Genomic DNA, 20,080 nt, shown 5'->3' on the forward strand with positions numbered 1-20,080 from the left:
GCAGCTAGCTGCCTACATTTTCTTTTTCTGCTCCCCTTCCCGCTGCCACGTTAAGAGCTCCCCAGTGGACCGTTTGGTGTTGAGGGATAAGATGATTTTGCAGTCCTGTCAATCAATCACAGGTGGCTAATTTTGCTGCACTGTTTTCTAGTGTGGAGCAGTGGCATTTAGAGGGGAGCACCCAGGGAATCGCCTGGAACCACCAGCTCCCATTGTCATAATTTTGGTACCAGAGTGCAAGAGGGAGAAATGTCGTGTTTTTATTTGCTAAGCTAGCAAGCCCCTTAGGGGAAGAGGCTTTTCCAGCCGTGGCCTCCCGCCACTTACTCAAAGTTCACAATAAAAGCATCTGTTTGATTTACCAGTTTATATAACATAATAAATCCTTAAATAAACTTCTGTCGAGCTGGCTCTGGGAACTCCTGTGAGGGTGCTTGCGCCAGCTGGGTCAAGAGCAGAATGTCATCAGCCGCCTTGTGGAAAGGCTTGTATTTCAAGCATTTAGATGCAGTAGAGCAGCCCTGGATTCCTTTGGTTCACTGGTAGCAGCTTAAGAGTTTCTTTTGCTTCAGCCTGAATTAAATCCTTTTTGATGACTCTCCTGAAAGAGAAGCCTGGAGATGGCTTTGGGAGGAAAGAAAAATGAAAGCAATGGATTGACAGTGTGAATTTAATAAATGTTAGTTATGATGCATTGAATCACCAAGGGTAAAGATGTGCAGAGCATGGTTAGTGCACTAGGAATGGATCTGGAAACATTTTAACTGTATGGTCAAGACTCGGGTGGAGGGATTGATTCTGCAAGTTTGCAGCAAAAGCTGGCCTTGGATAGTGCCAGCTGGATGTCACACCGATATTCCTCTGTTCTCAATCCCTGGAGCAACGGTTTTTAAAAACCCAACCGGATGGGTGGGGTAAAATATTAATAATAATGCTTTATAAACATATTAGTAGTTTATTCCATTTTATGAAGCAAACAGCATACAATAGTTAAAGGGAAAGTACAAAAACTTTAGAACATTACGTTCATAGTTTGAAATTCTCAAACATCTCAAATATTTTGGTTTTGTTAAAAATTAATTGGAACGAAGTAACGAGGTGGGTAAGTCCACCTAAAGCCAGAGGACTCTTTTTTCTTTTGTATTGAGGGCTGCTTTCCCTCTTGGTCAGCCCTCTAAGGGGCCATATGCCAGCAATGGGCACAAGCAAGGCGGAAGTGGGCATGGCTATCTACTTGCCCATGCTCAAATACAGCACACACATCCCACACATTTTCTTGTACACTCAAGCATGCGCGCACACCAAACTTGGACAACATTTAATGGGGATTAAACAGATTGATAGAGGATCAGTTCTAGCAGGGCTCTTCTGATGTCTATATACACTCATGCACCTGCACACTAACTCTCTCCTGCCCCAGCAATTAGGTCATGGGGGAGAGCATTTCAGACCAAATTGCTGTGGGGAGGGTGACCTCAGAGACTGCAGCTGCAGTGAATGCCCTGAAAATGCCACCCACACCCGGGTACCACAATTAAATTTAGAAAGGTTTTCTATTCGCTCTGATAGAGCAGTTTTTCCAAGCCTAATCACTGTGTGTTTAGTGCATATATAAATGTGCAAGACTGGATTCAATGGTTTTATTATACATATATGCTTATTTTAATAAATATGTTGTGCATCATAGCCTTTCATGTTTTTAATTACTTTTTTATTTTTAGGACAGATTTTTGTGTCCACAAGGATGTGCCCTGTGACACTGTGGGTAAGTAACTAAGCGATTACTTTCCATTTTTACGAGGGTTGGTGAAACCAAGGCACTTAAGATGGTGTTGGAATCCAACTCCCATCAGCTCCAGTCAGCATGGCCAGTGGCAAGGAATGATGGGAGTTGTAGTCCAACAGTATCTGCAGAGCCACAGTTTGCCCAGTTCTTATCTATGTTGCCTTTATTTTATATGTGGAGTTTTCTGATCAAGCTCAGATACCACTGTCACTAATTCCAGTGCGCATAAAACATTATAGGTAACTTGCAAGTTACGGGGTATTTAACTTGTACGCATTTAGCTTTACCTGCTTGGCAAAAAACATTTTTTAAAAAAATTAAAGGGAGAAGACAGAGGGTGGGCATGTGGGCAAAAAAGTTTGGCAATGTCACCCACCATTGAACCCAATATGTTTTGATGCAGAGTAACCCCTGCGTAAGTTGAGTTGCCTGTACGTAATGCATTTGCATATTCATATTTATTCCCTCAACTTTTTCTACACCGTGTGCTAGACCTGGCAATTAATTCATCTTTGCTTAATTGGTTTGACATTGTGACACTGGAAATTGTAGAACTGTAGAGTGAAGTTGCTAAGGCAATCAGCATCTGGGTTAACTTTTGCTAAACTCAACTATTCTGCATTGTAAATAAGAAATGAATGTCCTAAAACTGAAGCTTACAAGGAATAAATCAGAGTACTTTGAATGAAAATGCAAGGCAATTAAGGGAAAAGGAATGTTCTATAAGAGTATCATGTACTGCTAGAGCCAAACCCTGATAATCATCCATGTCCCATAGACTGGGAGTGGGGAGCATTTTTTCAGTCTGAGGGTCACATTGTCTTAAGGACAACCTTCCAGGATGGGGGCACATACCAGTGATGGGTGGGGCTAGAAGCAAAGGTGGGTGAGGCAATAAATGCAACTTTTGCCTTTGTACAATAGAAGAGTTTCTGTACACGCTCACACAGCCCTCTCTGTCTTCTGTCCAGGCAAACAAGAGGGATTATCATAGTTCAAGGAAGCAGTGCAGCCAGGCTAAAACATATAAGGAGAGTACAAAGAAGGGCTCTTAAGGGATTTAGCCTGGAGAAAGGGTGTGTGGCCTGGGGAATGTTCTGAGGGCCAGATAGAGTGGCCCCTAGCATAGACTTTTGTGTTAGAAAATAGTAACGTACTGTAGACTGAAACCGGGAAAATTAAATACATTTCCAGGATCCATCCTTTCTTAGACGATTGCATGGCAAGGATTGTACAGTAACTTCCCTGTTTATATCAATGGGAATTTGGCTGGATCGTGCTGCTTGGGTATATCTACAGTACAAGCCTCTATCAGTTTTCTTTCTGTTTAAATGCCATAGCTTCCTCCAAATATACTAAGGAATTGCTGAATGTGTTAGAGATCCCTAATGCCGCTTCTAGAACTGTATATACCAGATTTTCTTTGTGTGGGTGGGTGGATGTGATTGACAGCTAAAACAGCTTTAGTGTAGGATGGCAAGGTAAAAAGGAGGGCAGAGCTCCTATTCTAGGGGTACCCAATGTGGAGCTCTCCAGATGTTAGACTACAAATCAGATCAGTCACAGGTAGCATAGCCAGTGGCCAGGATGAAGGGAATCCATCAACATCTGGAGGTCACCAGGTTGGCTGTACCTATCCTACACCTTTAGCACTTGTGTAGAAGCAGGAATTTCAGTAGGTGTAGCATACCTAACAAGTAGTACACTGTTTGATGCTTTATTTTCTTTGCCATACCTGACCTGCTCATCCCAATGCACCTACAATCATGGGGCACATAATATACATAGAGAACAAATTCAAGGATAAGGCTAAGGCAAGTTGGTTAACCTGTGTCTACTTGGGTTATTTTGCACCTTTTACGTAATTATGTTGGTTTTTGTAGTTTCACTGACTTTTTTTCTTGCTTGTAAGCTGCCTTGGGGATTCTAGAAAGGTAAAATAGAAATGTTTTAAATAATAAAATGTGATCGTTGAGGACTCATAGTTGAGTATAGAGTATAGTATAACTTACATAGTTCAGTTTAGTTGAGTAGGAGCAAAACTCTAGTCCTTAGAAATGTGTATTTTGTGTGAAGACTTTATTGCATGTTTCGGAGAAGTAGATATTTTTTCAGCTTTAATATTTCCTTGCTATATCTGCTTTCTGTTAACATTATAGCACTAAGCATATTTTCTCAGAAGTAAATCTCTCTGGGATTTATGCCCCCAAAAAGTGTGTTTAGGATTATAACTGTAGACTTTATCAAATACTCAGTTTGTGTTTGCAGATTTTAGTACAGTCATAAAGGGGAGGAATTTGGAAACTTCCACTTTTGACTAACCAAAGCTTGCTGCGTTGCCTGTATCTGCACGTATCATTAGTATTAACCATGGTTAGCTTAAACTATCCAGCTTCAGTAACTGTGGTTGAAAGTTAGCCTTTCTGAAACTAAACAATTTGGTCTGATGTCAGTATAAGGCATCTTCTTATGTTCCTAATGAGCACAATTCCCTTTTCAGCTGCCCAGAGAACTTTTATGTTAAGTATCGGCGCACAAATAACATAAATTAATTAATTTAAAAATGATGGCTATGCACAGTGGCCAGTGTTTCTGTGTATTCTCCATTCAACTTGTATTAAGCCAGATATATCTAATGATCCATATTCTGCACAAACCGAAGTATTTTCTTGGAAGCTGTGCTTGCTGGAGAGAAAAAATGGCACCAGGCGGCTTGCATTTGTATTTTGGCAGGGTGTGCTTGCTGGAATGGATTGCTCAGGGAATGGAATTCAACTGCCAAGGTAGCTTTGAAGGTTACATAATGACTCAACCAAGCTCAAAAATGGGGAAAAAATATGTAGGTATGTATATGCGGGATAAGACTGTGCTGGCTGCTCCAAGAATCAGAACAACCACATTTGTGTTGGAAAGAGTCTGCTGGCACTTAATGTATTTGCTCAATTGGTTACCTGGCCCCAAAGGACAGCTGAATTCTTTCTTTATTTGAAAAAAGAGAGAGAGAAAGGAGGATTTAATGGAAAAGGCATGCAAATTTCTAGCAATAGCATTGTAAGTAGCGTAACTGCAAAGAACCCACAGCCTCGCCCCCGCCCCCCACCAGTACTGAAATGCAGGCGGCCTTGCTTTTATGCCGTTCAGGGTTCCCTGTTGACAGAAGCTAGTTAAACAGTCTGTGGGCTGCAGCCGTCAGCCCTCAGCCATATCTCTCGTGTTGTGACTTGAATCAGTTCTCCTGTTTCCTGCTGAAATCTCTGTTCCAGCCACGCTGCCTTTGAGTGAGCCAAACAGTGAGAGTTCAGCGTCTCGCTCTTAATATCCTGTGGAAGGAGACTGGACGAGCTTTGCATAGCTTGTCAGAGTCTAACCTTGTTTTGTAGGCCAGCATGTTTGTAACCCTTTGCAGGTTTTAGGGCAATCTCCTTTGCTCTTGCAGCCCACAATGAAAACGTTAGACATGAATTGAGTTTAAAGAGTCACAACTTTTTTTGTAATAGCAACTATCTGCAATTGGATGACCTTAGCTTAGCTATTTCCTGGGGGCATCCCTAACTTGAGGATAAAGCTGGGAGAAGTTCCTACCCTCTCCCTATTTGAGTGACATCACCAGGCACTGGATCTGAAAATTTACTCGTCTGTGACTTTATTCAGCCACTTGCATTGAAGGCAAGTCAAGAGAGGCTGCTGGATGCTGGTCAGCATCATTCAGAGCAGAGGTTGGCAACCTTATCCGAGGATGGGCCAGTCAATGCTCCATCTGTCAGAGGATGAGCCAGGGCGTGTGCACACACACACTCTTCTGGGTTGGAGGCATAGCTGTCAACTGTCCCTTATTTGGCGGGAAACTCCCTTATCCCAGCACCGTGTCCCGCTGCCGTCCCTTATTGATGATGTCCCTTAAATTTCCTGGGTTTCAAAGGAAGCAGCTCCTCTCCCTCCCTCCCTGCCGGCCAGGGAGGAGGGAGGCTCCAACTGTGTTGCTTGGCTGCATTGCTCACCCAGTAAGGAGTCTAAGAACGACTGGGGGGGTGGAGCTTGCATGCCCTGTGCTGATCAAATTGGCCGCGTTGCCTGGGGACTCGCCTTTGCTCAGCGCTTCCCAGCGGAGAGGTGACGGTGGTTTTCCTTGCTGCATCCCCTTTGCCGGGTTGCTGTGCTGTGGGAACCACCACTTGAGGCTTCGTTTGGTTGCTGGCTGGGCTTTCTGCCTTTGGCTTGGAGGGGCTCAGAAGTTGAACATACCCGTGCTTGGAAAATCCCTTATTTTTGAGGCTGCTGGTCCCTTATTTTTGAGGCTGCTGGTCCCTTATTTTCAAATCTGTAAGTTGACAGCTATGGTTGGAGGAGGGCCCGTGAGTGTGTGCACACGCTATTTCCAGCACTCCTCCGACCCGACGGTAAGAGTGGGCGGCGGCAGAGGGCACCATGGGCCAGTTAGACAAGCCTTGTGGGCCGCTACCGGCCCATGGGCCCTAGGTTGCCAACCCCTGATTCAGAGGGATGATTCCTCCAGAGCCCCAGAACAGCTTCCCCTTTCATGTTCCCTCAGACCCTCTGGCAATAAGGGATAGATCAGATAAGCATCCCTTCACATCAAAACAGCGTTTCAGGAAAACGCGTTCCCATAATGGGAAATCACATTAGTGAAAGACGGGACTCCACAGCGCCCTCTGGTGTCACAGTGTTATAACGCACATAAAACACCTTTTCTTTACTAATGTAGCTGAGTCCCCTATTCCCTCTCTGCTTGCATACCTGTTAGTCATTACTGGTTTTGAAGTCCAGTGAAAATGCCTCCCCGTCCTGGGATAGGAACATAGGAAATTGCCTTATATCAAGTCAGACAATGGTCCATCGAGCTCAGTATTGTCTGTACTGGTTGGCAGCATCTCTCCAGAGCTTCAGATAGGGGTCTCTCCCAGCCTTACCTAATGATACCCGGAGAGCTGGGGGATTGAACCTGGGACCTCCTACATGCAAAGCAGATATTCTACCACTGAGCTATGGCTCTTCACCCATGAAGGAGAATTTCATACCATCTACATTTTTAAGCAAAACTGTCCTGATTCAAATCTCCTGGACTAATAAACAGATTGGAACATAGTTGCTGCCCAAATTTCATAAAGTCCTTACGAAACTTTAAGGTACGTACTCGGAGATTAAATACAATAGAAATACCTTGCTGAGATTAAATATGTTTTTAAACATTAATTTGTGATGCAGTTATTTTAAATGCATTTAAATGCATTTAAAAACATGTAAGCATTGATGTGGCTTTTTAAAAAAATGACAGATGAATGGCAGAATAGACAGCTTAGAACTGACACATGTATGAATGAAGACATGTGAAACTGACATGGCCAATCTTAGAAAGAGCCTTTTTGTGGTGTGGAGTATACAAAACAACAACAACCGCAAATGAGGTTCTCTTGGCCAGTTATGAGAAATCCCCATAAAATTCATTCTCAATTCAAAGAAGGTCAATAAGTTAGACTTGCTGTGCAATGAAAAGATGGGTGGGTGACCCGGAATGAGGGCAGCACTGTCAGTGAGATGCAATGATTAGAGTGTTGGTCTGAGATCTAGGAGACCAAGATTCTGACTTAGCCTTAGCTCACTGGGTGACCTCTGGCCACGCACTTACTCTCAGCCAAACATACCTCATAGGGTTGGTGTGAGGATAAAATGGAGAGGAAGAGTAACCATGTATGCCACCTTGCGCTCCTTGGAAGAAAGGTGGGATATAAGTGTAATAAATAAATAAATACAGTGGTACCTCAGGTTAAGAACTTAAATCATTCTGGAGGTCCGTTCTTAACCTGAAACTGTTCTTAACCTGAGGTACCACTTTAGCTAATGGGCCTCCCGCTGCCGCCATGCGATTTCTGTTCTCATCCTGAAGCAAAGTTCTCAACCCGAGGTACTATTTCTGGGTTATTTCTGTAACCTGAAGCGTCTGTAACCCGAGGTACCACTGTACTCAGTGTGGACCCACTGAAAATGGCTAAGTTAGGATCATTAATGGGTCTACTCAGAGTAAACCTTAGCTGAAAACCAACCAGCCACTGAACCTGTTATTCATGTCCGTAACCTGTAATAAAACTGAAATAATATTAAGACAAGCTGCATTTCACCCTTGTTGGATTGCTGTTGCCCCCTCCTCTTCCACCACCACGTGAGCCCTCAAATTGCAGTGTATCCTTCTTCCATGAGGGTAGGGCAAACTTGCCCATGGTGGACGGCAGAGGAAAGTCGGTGTTGTGATAAGACTGGGCTTTGGTTCCGTCTGTTCTTTGCCTTGCTTTACTACCTTTTTGAGCCTTTTCTGTGAAAGGTTTTGTACACAGAGGCCATGAAGGAAGAGTTTATTTGAGATGATTCCTCAGGCTTTGGTTTAAATCTCATCAACCACTTATTAGAACCTGATGCAGGTGTACTGCTCCCAATCTCTTTTGTTCAGAGATGGGGAACAGGTGTCCCCCCCCCCCCGAAATGTGAATTCCCCTCCCACTAGAATGTTTACCCCCCCCCCTTCAATAATATGAATTTGTAATTATGTACATTGGGCCAAAATGTGCCACATACTCTCAACTAAAAAGACTAGAAAAGCGTTTGTTAAATAACGAAGTAAGCCAAACCGTGTCTCACTTTATATTTGGTGCCTTGCTTTGTTTTTGGGTGGTGTCATTTTTATTCTTATTCTGACTAGGGATCTCAAAAGATGGAAGTGGACTGGGCCTCTCTGAACCTACAAGAGGGCCTGCCTGGCGGCCACCTGCTAATCATAACCCTCCCCCTTATGCCATGCCTTGAAGTGATAAGAACATAATAAAATCCTTGATGGTTCAGGTGAAAGGTCCAGCATCCTGTTCTTACAGTGGCCAACTGAGAGACCCACAAGGAGGGCAAAAGAAGGACAGCTCTCTCTTCCATTCATGATACCCAACAACTGGTATTCACAGGCAATCCAGAACCAAATGGACCGATTGACTTGACTTTGCAAAAGGCAGTTTCCTATGTCCTAAATCGGCCTTCACCATGGGAGTTGTGTTAGTCATTAAGAATATAAGAGAAGCCCCAGTGGATCAGGCCAAAGGCCTATCTGGTCCAGCATCCTATTCCCAGAGCAGCCAGCCAGATGTCTATAGGGAGTCCTCAAGCAGAACCTGAGTACAACAGAACATTCAAGACATTGAGTGGGCAGGGAGCAATGATGACTGCCAGGAGGCAGCTGGTGAGAGTACTTCCACTGCCATCACTAAATATTTGACCAGCCCCTCCCCCAAATCAATGAAGTAGTGCCTGGCTCATCCTTCACCTCTTCCAGTTTTCCACCAAAAGTACTCATTTGAGAATTTTCGGCTCAGCCCGAGTTTTATTGTGTGCTATATATGGTTCATATCTTACCTCAATGACAAGTGTGTCATTCCAGCTGCAGTTAAAGATGCCCTCCCTTTGCAGTTAGCCATTCAAAACTGCCAAAGTTTTCTACATGATTGTATACTGGTATAGTAAATCTAATTGCTGTCCTTAACTGGGAGAGGTAATTTTGGTTTTGCTCCACCCTGTTCACTTTGCTAGAATCTTTGAAATAAACATTTTTAGCCGTTTTGTGTATCAGCGTGCAGAGTATTGTCTACCAAAATCAACCTAATTCCAATTTCATTGTAATTTAAAGCACATCCTTTACATATCTCAGAAAGCAGGCAATCGTATATGCAGTTGGACTGGCTGAAGACACAAGCCGAACTGATGTCCAGCTAAGAAATTTCAGCCAAACAAATGTCAACAAAGGCTTTTTGGAATCCTTCCCAGCTACTGGGTGTGTGAGGCATGAGGTCTGTTTGGAGGCAGATGTGGACGGAATAGCTTAAGCGTGTTAGAACTGGAGGCGGGATGTTCCATGGAGAGAATTGCAACTCCTGGAGTTTATCACTTTTGGGTGTTGCCAAAGCTTTAAAATAAGGTCCAGTGAGAACTGGAGTGTATTGCAAGGGGAGGGGAAAGGTTTTGTAAACACTTATTGGAGACCCAAAGAGCACTTCATGGCCAATATGCAAATATTTCTTTCTTATAGTTAGCTTTTTAAAACTCTAATTCCATGTACATTTACTGGCAAATGAAGCCCACTGAATACAGTGGGATTTACTTCTGAGTAAACACACTTGACATTGGCTTGCACAGCTGTGGTCCTCACACTTATTCGAAATCACTGGGGCTGTCTGAACATAGCCAAGTTTAAGATGGGCCAATGATCAGATTCCAGACCAGGCATACAAACAAGTGGGATGAGGCAAAGAAAGGAGAGGCGAGTTTGTTCTAAATATGAGTGGGTCCAACTGAGGTGCTAGGCTTTATGTTACAGATAGATCCTGACTGGCTTGTGGGGTCAGCTTTCAGAATCCAGGCTGGTGCTGAAGTCTAGAGGGCTCCCTTGACTCACAGAAATTCTTATGAGCAGCACTGGACGTAAGGCATTGGAGACTGGCTGCTGGAAGCCCTGTTTTCATACCCCACATTCCCATCAGCACTTTGCAGACTTCTAAGTGTAAACATGGGACGTGGGTGGCGCTGTGGGTTAAACCACAGAGCCTAGGACTTGCTGATCAGAAGGTCGGCAGTTCGAATCCCCGTGAAGGGGTGAGCTCCCGTTGCTCGGTCCCTGCTCCTGCCAACCTAGCAGTTTGAAAGCACGTCAAAGTGCAAGTAAATAAATAGGTACCACTCCAGCGGGAAGGTGAACGGCATTTCCGTGCGCTGCTCTGATTCGCCAGAAGCGGCTTAGTCATGCTGGCCACATGACCCGGAAGCTGTACGCCGGCTCCCTTGGCCAATAAAGCGAGATGAGCACTGCAACCCTAGAGTCGGTCACGACTGGACCCAATGGTCAGGGGTCCCTTTACCTTAAGTGTAAACATGCATACGATTGGACTATATAGCTTGAACCCTATGCTCACTTATCTGGGACTAACTACCATTAAACACAATGAAACACATTTCCAAATAAACATGCATAGCGGTCAGGCATTACCTTAGCTGTAATTATAGGTTTTGCTAGTATTCTGCAGTTTATTTTAAAAATGCATACGCTGCCTCATTTTCAAAGAGCTTAAGCTAATAGGTGAAATTCAGTACTCTGGAGTGTGAACATTAAAAACTCAGCAACTTCACTGCTGAGAAACTGCAAATCCCAACTAATCTCAACATTGAGATAAATCCATGCTCAGATATATTTTAGTTGATATTTTAGAATGTAAAATTCTACTTTATTTATTGATTGGTTTTACCTTGTGGGCTTATAGCCGAATAAAGTATCTGAATCTGAATCCATGCTCAGATTCTTGCTGACAATTGGCCTTTTGCCACTTCCTTAGGATATCTCCGGGAGTCTTTCCAGATGTATCCATTTGCCACATACAGTAGTCATGGACTTGTACTCAACTTCTTGTGACAGTGTTCTTGGAGTTTACATTTTGCATGCAAACAGTAAAGCTGTGCAGGCCATTCCCACACTTGCGAAGATAGCACAGTTTCCCCTTCCATGCCATTTCAGCCATCAGGGACAGTCTTTTAGCATTTGTTTAGTTTGGATTTAGGTTCTGGTGCTGGTACTTGAGTTCTGTGGTTTACAGGTTGAAAGCATTGATTCTGTGTAGCTATTTTGCTGGTGTCTTAGAGCTCTGAACAGTCTCTTCAGTCTGAAATGTCTGCTTTGGTATGCCCTGTGCCCCTAGCAAGAGCCTAGAACTTTATTAAATAACTGTGTACCTTTATTAATAGTGCGGGTCTTTGACCCCTTTTGTATGTCATGTGAGTAGTAATGAAATATAATGTTCCAATTACTTATGAGGAAGCAGTGTTAGAATTGTTGCATTTTTTCCCGAGAGTCGCAAGAGAGCATGAAGGTGTTGAAGGCTCTACTGGGATTGTTCATCAGTTGTGTTCTTAGTTGGACAGCAAGATTTAGTTGGATAATTGGTAGGGGCCAATTTTATTCAGAAAGAACACATTCCGATTAGCAGAGTTGGCATACATATTTTTAGGATATTTAGGTCTCTCTGTGTTGCTATAATAGGGAATGCAAAACTTTCCAAGGTTTAGCCGGTGTAAAACGATTGTGACAGCTGGTATGATCAGATTGGGAGCAATACACATTCAGCATAATTGTGTGCGCGCACACACACATTTATGCCTGGAAGCTGTTTATGTTGCTTTTAATCCAGAGGATTTGTTGGGAAATGTTAGGCATCCCATCACATGGCATTTCATATTCGGTTCCTCAGTAACAGGGACCGCTAAGCAAAGTCAGTGCAAAATTGTTGCTGTTTAAGCTGTGGCTATGGCAAATATTTTCCAATTTTGATATTCAGTTTGAAAGGTGCCGATTCTATGCAACTGAATAGATTCCTGGGGGGTGCAGAAATCATTTTACTCGGCATTATATTGTTTCTCTAGGGTATATGGGGTGTTAGGGATGGGGTAGTACCTCTGGTGGGGGACATGCCATGCTCCTTCTAGAGTAGTTTGTCCACCTTTGGTCCCCAGCCTGTACTCTGCTCTCACCTGTGGTTCCCAGAAGCTGTCAGCATGCTACAGCGGCCACACCTCGGAACAGCTTTGACTGGCCAGCTAAACCAGGTGAGGGTAGCGAATGAGTCTCAAACCCTCGGTGAGTTAGGGACTTCCCCTGCATGTGAAGACAAGCTCAAGCTTCTGCTCATGCTATAGAGCGAAGTGAGGGGCTGATGGGGCTCATCAACCTGGGAAGGTAGCCCATCTAGGAGAAGGAAAACTCTGATCCTAAACCTCCTTTGCTTTGTGGGACATCTTTGAGAGAAGAAAAGGCTAATGAGTAAACCCTACACAAATCTGGCGTGGAGTCCCTATGGCAGTTGGATGGTGCCTTATACACCTTCTTCCAGCAACTTCTGCAGCCAAACTGGTGCCAAATGTATTGTTCTGCTTTCCTTTAGACCACATCATTGAGGCTTGTTGAGGGTCACTGAGGGTCACTGGGGTCACTGAGACCCCAGTGAGGGTCTTGTTGTCTGGGCAGTCCAGGACCTCCATACACACTGCCCAGGCTTGCGCCTTGGGGAGTGCAAAGAACAGCTGCTGTTTGATTTGCATACTGTTTTAATCAGGTAAGGTAAAGGTAAAGGCACCCCTGACCGTTAGGTCCAGTCGCGGATGACTCTGGAGTTGCGGCGCTCATCTCGATCCACAGACAGCTTCTGGGTCTTGTGGCCAGCATGACTAAGCCGCTTCTGGTGAACTAGAGCAGCGCACGGAAATGCCGTTTACCTTCCCGCCGGAGTGGTACCAACACACTGCTAGAGCCAATTGCACAAAACTTGTTGGTTCCTTGCTCCTCATCTTTCTAGTACGCCACAGTAGTAGTGGTGACAGGAGATCACGTAAGCAGTGTGTCCACCGCCCCCAACCACATCTGGTAGCGTGGAAACATTGCTTTTATCTTCTTTGAACATTTTTAATAGAAAGACAGGATAAAAAAACTATTTAATATACAAACAAACAAACAAACAAAAACACAGGTGTGTTTACAGTTTCAGCCTTAGGTCAGATGGCAGGAATTTTCACCATTTCGTTTTTTGAAGTGAAATTCACAGAGTGGGAAAAACCCAGAGGTGGAGCAGTGATTTGGATGGTGATATCAGTAGGACTGAGGGGGGAGTTGCTTTGGTTTGCATTTTACTGTGAACCTACCCAATTTCCACTTCCCAAAACAATTCACAAACTGAAATGCAGCTATCCTTCAAAGTGTGCACTTCTGTGAACTCTGCAATGCAGTTCTCTAAGCCAGTACAAAAATATGACAGTGTGCATAATGTATATAATAGTTAAGATAATGTATTAGAGTGCATTATAATGGGGGGGGGAATTGCTTGCAAAAATGTGTATATTGCAGAAATTGGATTTAAAAAATATACATTTGGATAAGTTTGTATTAAAATGCTGACATATGTTCGTGATGACTTGTAAACTGATTTGGAAATGCAGAGAACTGAACTTAAAGACTACGAAAATGAGAAAGAGAGAAACCAGAAGTGGCGTCCCTGGTATCAGCACCTGATCTACAGCAGGATGTGTTAACCATCCCATTGGTTGTGCTTGGATGCCCTTAAGCTCCCAGAAAAAGACTGTTACTAGTAGAGTGGCAGAAATTGTATCTTACCTTTTTGTTTCTTTTTATGCATAAGCAATGATGCAGCAGGCCTGGGGATGGAGGGGAAATTATAAAAACCGAAACGAAACCTTAGGTGAAGCAAAAAACAAAGTGGGGGGGGGGAGCAGTTGGAGTCTGTATGAATGAAAAAAATATATTGTTACCTCACAGTATGCTGACATGATAGGAGATATCCATTGGCAATAATTGCATGCAACGCCTCAGTGAATGTGACTGAAGCTTCGCCTCCCTTGTGGGCTGGGTTGGGGGAGGATGTCTGAATTCAGAGTAAACGCTTCAGGGCCAGAATGTGCTGTGGCTTGCTTCTAGGAAGCACGGCGGTTCTTGTATTTTCTTAGTATTTAGCTATCATATTCTTACATTTGACTTCCCAGGTTTACTGGGTCATATCCAATATTCAGTCTACTTAGTGTAGTTTATAGAAATGTGTATTTTGGGTCCATTAATTGCAGTAGGGCTACTCTGAGTAGAAACGTAGTTGGATGCAACCCCTTACTTCCTTCTAGTGCAAGCATTTTATTTTTGAGAGTTTAACTTTTATGCTGATTTGGTCTCTTTTAAAGAAATGTCTACCAAATTCTCCAAAAGAAACAGTTCTCAAACTCTTTTTCTTTTTGGGGACTACTTCAAATTTGCTAGAGTGGAACAACTGATGGAACTCTTAAACTTCCTCTGTTCTACAAAGCAAAACTGGCACACAGCACATATTTTAACAACCACAATTTTCTAACATGAAGGAGATGCCTGTTTTTGTGAGCAAATTTCTGTAAAATTTGTGTAATGTTTGTCAGCTTTAGCCTGAGGTTCAGCTTTCATCCTACTTCTGCATTTGGACTCAAGGGCAGCAATTGACAAAAATCCCCATCTTGTACAGGTACAAGAATAATGAAATTATTAGACTGCACCAGCACTGTATTCACTGTATTCTGAAGATCATGGGACAGTTCCCCCCCCCCTTTCTCTCTTCCAGAGGCGTAGCAGGGGGGGAGGTTGGGGGCACTGGGCACCACACCACACTTATGGTTGGGCCTGCAGCGTGCCTGAGCCATGCGTCTCTCCTGAGAGTGATGTGGTGTCTTGGGTGCCTGCCGGCTCTGCGCTACGTGAAACGGCAGTGTGGGGCTTGCATCTGCCTACCACCTCCCCTCAGCCGCCCTACAGCTGAGGGGGAGGCGGCAGCCGGACTTTGTGGATGCTCCACGAAGTGCGCCCGGTCCCCGGGCACAGGGTGCACATGCTGCTCCTGGTGCCCGAGCGGCTAGCTATGCCTCAACTGTTTCCACCCCCTCTCTCAGGTTTCAGGGAGCCCCACAGGCAAGTAGGTGATTCACCCCCAAATACATCTCTAGCTTGACCCAAAATTATTGGGACAAATAACAAGGGCATTATACATAACTCTGTTTGCTTCAGCAAAGCAATTTTTATGATAAATTGCATGTGAAAAGAAGCTATATTTTAATCTTTAAACATCTCCTATCCCTGCCATCAGCCTCCAGACCCATAAAGTCAATATAATCATAATATATTATTCAATACAGCATGTCAGAAACTCCCTTCTGGGGAAAATGGATTCAGCGTACGGCTTTGCAAATAGAAGGCAAGCCGACACAATGCAACTCATTTGTCTCTAAAGCCTGTTAAGATCGTTGAGTTGCAGATCCCCAAGATAAGCAAGCTAACATTGTTCTCCTACTCATTCTTCTGTGGTCTCTGTGTTGAAGCCAAAATGTAATTTAGAGCTTTCATTTACATAGTCCTTTTTGTACTGCCATGTCTTTTTAAAAGCTGTCTAATGTATTTACCGACCCACGTTAGAAGCTTTTTGAAAGGGAGTGTTGGTGAGGTCAAGGCCTTGGCCGGCTGTTTCTTTCCAAATCAGATAGGACTGCAGAGATATGTCAGCGCTCAGTATAAAATGAGATAAAACTCCCTGTGCACGCCACCCAAAACAATTGACTATTGGAATTATCAGCATGCAGAAGTGTGAGGAGGTGAAGCCAGTGGAAAAGTTGGCCCTGTGAGTGAAGATGCAAGGTGTCTAAATTGGGAAACATCACTACGCCATATGCAGCAGCATCAGTTCAGAGTTCAGACCTTCAGAATCGTTCCATTGAGACGGTCCAACTTGGCCTTGACCCAAGTAGCACAGAAACAAGTTGTGTCTTGCCAGCTCAGTGTCTGGATGCTTGTAACCTTTCTAAAAATAAAGGACTACTTTGAGAGGAGCATGGCTCCTTCATTTTACTTATACCCTTAGGACTCTGAAAATGCAAGGAAAGCTGATAAGACATTCCTCAACTCGACTAAAGTTTATTCCGTGCATTTCCACACGGTACTGGTTTAGTACTTTTTTTCATCTCTCTGGGAAACTCTTACTACTGGAATTCTGTGAGGGGGCCCTCCAGTCATCAATTTTATTGTTCGTTTGTGATTTTTTGTCCTCATGATGCTGTTGAGGCGATCATGCTCAGTTCTGCTTTCCCTACAGCTAAAGGCAAGACTGGAAAGACCCTTTCCTGAAATCCTGGATAGCTGCTGCCAGTCAGTGTAGATCATTCTGAACTGATTTGTACAGGTGCTCACCTTGGACTCACAGAAGCTGTTCAGTCCAAGTTCCTAAGGCAATGTTACTCCTTCCCATCCTGTGTTCCAAACGCTTCACTGCGCTTGGAGGCTAATCTTCCTTCTGTTGAATTACAGATCTGGCATAGGACATTTAATTATTGGTTTTGGCTGAATTTAACCCCCACCAGTCTACTAACCCTAGTATTGAAAGACCGTCCTGAGAGTGCCTGAATGACTAAGTGTGACTAAGAGTGTCATCCAAAAGCTTTATTCCTCTGGCTTATCACCACAACAGTTATTAACATTGGGCTTCAGCAAAGCAAAGAATGTAATTAGACAGCACCTATATGACATTGTACTGCAGAATAATTTGTCCTCCATAAAGTAATTTAGTCCATGGTATGATTATTTTTCTAGGGACACGGGTGGCGCTGTGGGTTAAACCACAGAGCCTAGGACTTGCTGATCAGAAGGTCGGAGGTTCGAATCCCCGTGATGGGGTGAGCTCCCGTTGCTCAGTCCCTGCTCCTGCCAACCTAGCAGTTCGAAAGCATGTCAAAGTGCAAGTAGATAAATAGGTACCGCTCCAGCGGGAAGGTAAACGGCATTTCCGTGCGCTGCTCTGGTTTGCCAGAAGCAGCTTAGTCATGCTGGCCACATGACCCGAAAGCTGTATGCCGGCTCCCTCGGCCAATAAAGCGAGATGAGCGCCGCAACCCAAGAGTCGGCCACGACTGGACCTAATGGTCAGGGGTCCCTTTACCTTTACTTTATGATTATTTTTCACCCAGTCTTCTTGACACATTGGCACCATACTTGCAAAAGTTAACAGTTCTAAGATACATATGTGCTTTCACTTATGCAAGACTGAACATACTGCCTTCAGCCGTACTTGAGGGTTGATTTCAAAAAATTCTGCTGGAAAACTATTTATGTCCATATGGAGATGACAGTATTGAATCAGTAGCTCATGTACTGCTAGATTGTGCTCTTTATAAAGATTTGAGGAGAGAGGTTATTACCCCTCTACTACTATCTATACCAGGCCACTCAACCATCGCTACTGTGTCATTTCTTTTGGCAAATAAAGATAACCAGGCAACAGCAAAAACTGCTAATTTTTAAGGAGGGGTAATTAGAATAAGATCTATTTAACTTTCTAACATTGCTCACCTTTTTTTTTTAATAACCTATTGGTTCACATGTTTTATCTGTGGCTACATGTGGATCATGTATCAATTCTGTCATTGATGTAAACCTCCACAACGTATGCTGTATAGCTAACTACTTAGCTCTGTTCCCCAGGGGAGCGGGTGGCGCTGTGATCTAAACCACTGAGTCTCTTGGGCTTGCTGATCAGAAGGTCAGCGATTTGAATCCGTGCGACGGGGTGAGCTCCTGTTGCTCTCTCCCAGCTTCTGCCAACCTAGCAGTTTGAAAGCACACCAGTGCAAATAGATAAATAGGAAGCGCTGTGGTGAGAAGGTAAATGCCGTTTCCGTGTGCTCTGGTTTCCGTCGCAGTGTTCCGTTGTGCCAGAAGGAGTTTAGTCATGCTGGCCACATGACCCAGAAAGCTGTCTGTGGACAAACACTGGCTCCGTCTGCCTGAAGTGAGATGAGCACTGCAACCCCATAGTCTCACCTTTGACTGGACTTAACCATCCAGGGGTCCTTTTCCTTTACCTTTACCTTTACCTTTACCTTTACGTACCTCCAGTATATTTTATCTTATTGCTATGGCAAGTGGCTAATGCAAATAAAGTTTCTATCTGTCTATCATCTGTCTATATCTATCATCTATCTATCTATCTATATCTATCTATCTATCTATCTATCTATCATCTATCATCTATCTATTTATCTATGATCTATATCATCTATCTATCTATCATCTATCTATATCTATCTATCTATCTATCTATCTATCTATCATCTATCTATCATCTATCTATCTATCTATCTATCTGTCTATCTATCATCTATCTATCATCATCTATCATCTATCTAATTCTGAGCTAAATGGACTAGTACAAGGGCTTTCAGTGTGGTTGCCCCTGTTCTGTAGAATAGCATTCCTGTCAAGATACGACAGGCCCCTACTGTCTACACTTTCCAGAAACAACTGAATACATTTTTTTCTTCTGAATACCTTTCCCACAGCTAGATGAAGAATTCTCTGCCATGGGTGTCCATTTCGTTTTTAAATTTATCTTCTGTTATATGTTTGTGCTGCCATATTGCTGTGAAAGTTGATAGCAATATTAATGTTTCCTGTGCTCCTAACTTCTTCTGCTCCTTCTTCTTCATTAAATTTATATACGCCCCTTCGTCAGAAGACTGCAGGGTAGTTTACAAAATGCAACCTGTGTCACTATGTGTTATATCTGAGCAACATACAAATCAAAACAATTATATAAATGCAACTCTAATACTAAATATTATATAACAAAACACAGATTCTCATTAACAACAGCAGCATAAAAAATGAGAGGAGAAGATCAGCAGCAAATCAACAGTACCTCCCAGTCACTTGTCACAGGACCACAGGCAAAGAGATATAGGAGAGGAGCCCTTTAGCCCAAGCGGCTCTCAAATGACTAAAATACCTACAGAGCGGGAGGTTCAGGAGACAGATAAACTCTGCTTCCAGCTGCCAGGTGTTCCCCTCCCCCTGCTCCTCTCTGCATCAGCCTTTGTGTTTGAATGCTGTGGGCTTCGAAGCATCAGCGATTCTTTATGGTGAATTCCATGATATTCTCTTTCTCAGAAATCTTGCTTAAGACTCACGTTTAGTCCCATCATCCTTCCCTGCTCTCCCTTCTTTTTGCACTGCCTCCTTGTCTCCATCCAAAATACTTTATTGATACAGATGGTTTGGGAAAACTGGAAAAGAAGGAAGTCTCTGAGTTCATCTTAAAATACTGACTGAAAAGCTGACTTTCGAAACTCTGCAAAGTTTGCAGAGCAGTTGTCCTTGGTACATTTTTAGCTGGGGGCAGTTTTATTTATTTTTTATTTATTGAATTTACATCCTCCCCCCTCCCCCCGCCACAAGGAGCCCAGGGTGACAAACAGATCTATAATTTAAAAACAAAAACGAAGCAAAAACATTCTAAAACAGTTTAAAACATTCTAAAAGCAACTACAATTTTAAATTTCTAAATGCAGTTCTATTTAAAAAAACATTCTATAAGCGATTTTTGGTCTGAAATGCGAGATGAGTGCCACACCCCATAGTCGCCTTTGACTGGACTTAACGATCCAGGGTTTAACCATCCTTTACCTTTACCTTTACCTCACCATGGATAAATAATCTGAACTTTGGCCTTACTTTTCACTCTAGGCATTAGGATTCTAATTGCAGTGCCTGAGCCTTGATTAAGGGTTTTCCTGATCAGCCCTCAAAATATTTAACAGTAACTGAAATGCTGACCCAGGGAAATGCATTTTCATTTCCACTTGATTTCTAAGCTAGCAGAAGCAGCCTACACCTCCTATACTCTCTAGGGTTGTCAGAGG

General features: G+C 43.4%; 1 protein-coding gene across 3 annotated transcripts in view; it reads left to right on the plus strand.

The window, feature by feature from the left end:
* The window catches only part of ADAMTS17 (ADAM metallopeptidase with thrombospondin type 1 motif 17), a 168,446-nt gene that overhangs the window by 42,227 nt on the left and 106,139 nt on the right, over positions 1 to 20,080 (plus strand). For all 3 annotated transcript variants that reach the window (XR_014504564.1, XM_083411860.1, XM_083411861.1), the window contains exon 7: positions 1,722 to 1,765. Coding sequence is in view for 2 of the 3 variants with exons in the window: in XM_083411860.1 (XP_083267986.1) it covers positions 1,722 to 1,765 (44 nt within the window). In the remaining variant the exon portion in view is untranslated. The remainder of the gene's footprint in view (positions 1 to 1,721; positions 1,766 to 20,080) is intronic.

Source organism: Podarcis tiliguerta (genome assembly GCF_965153285.1).
Source record: "Podarcis tiliguerta genome assembly, chromosome: 14".
Taxonomy (NCBI): Eukaryota; Metazoa; Chordata; class Lepidosauria; order Squamata; family Lacertidae; genus Podarcis; species Podarcis tiliguerta.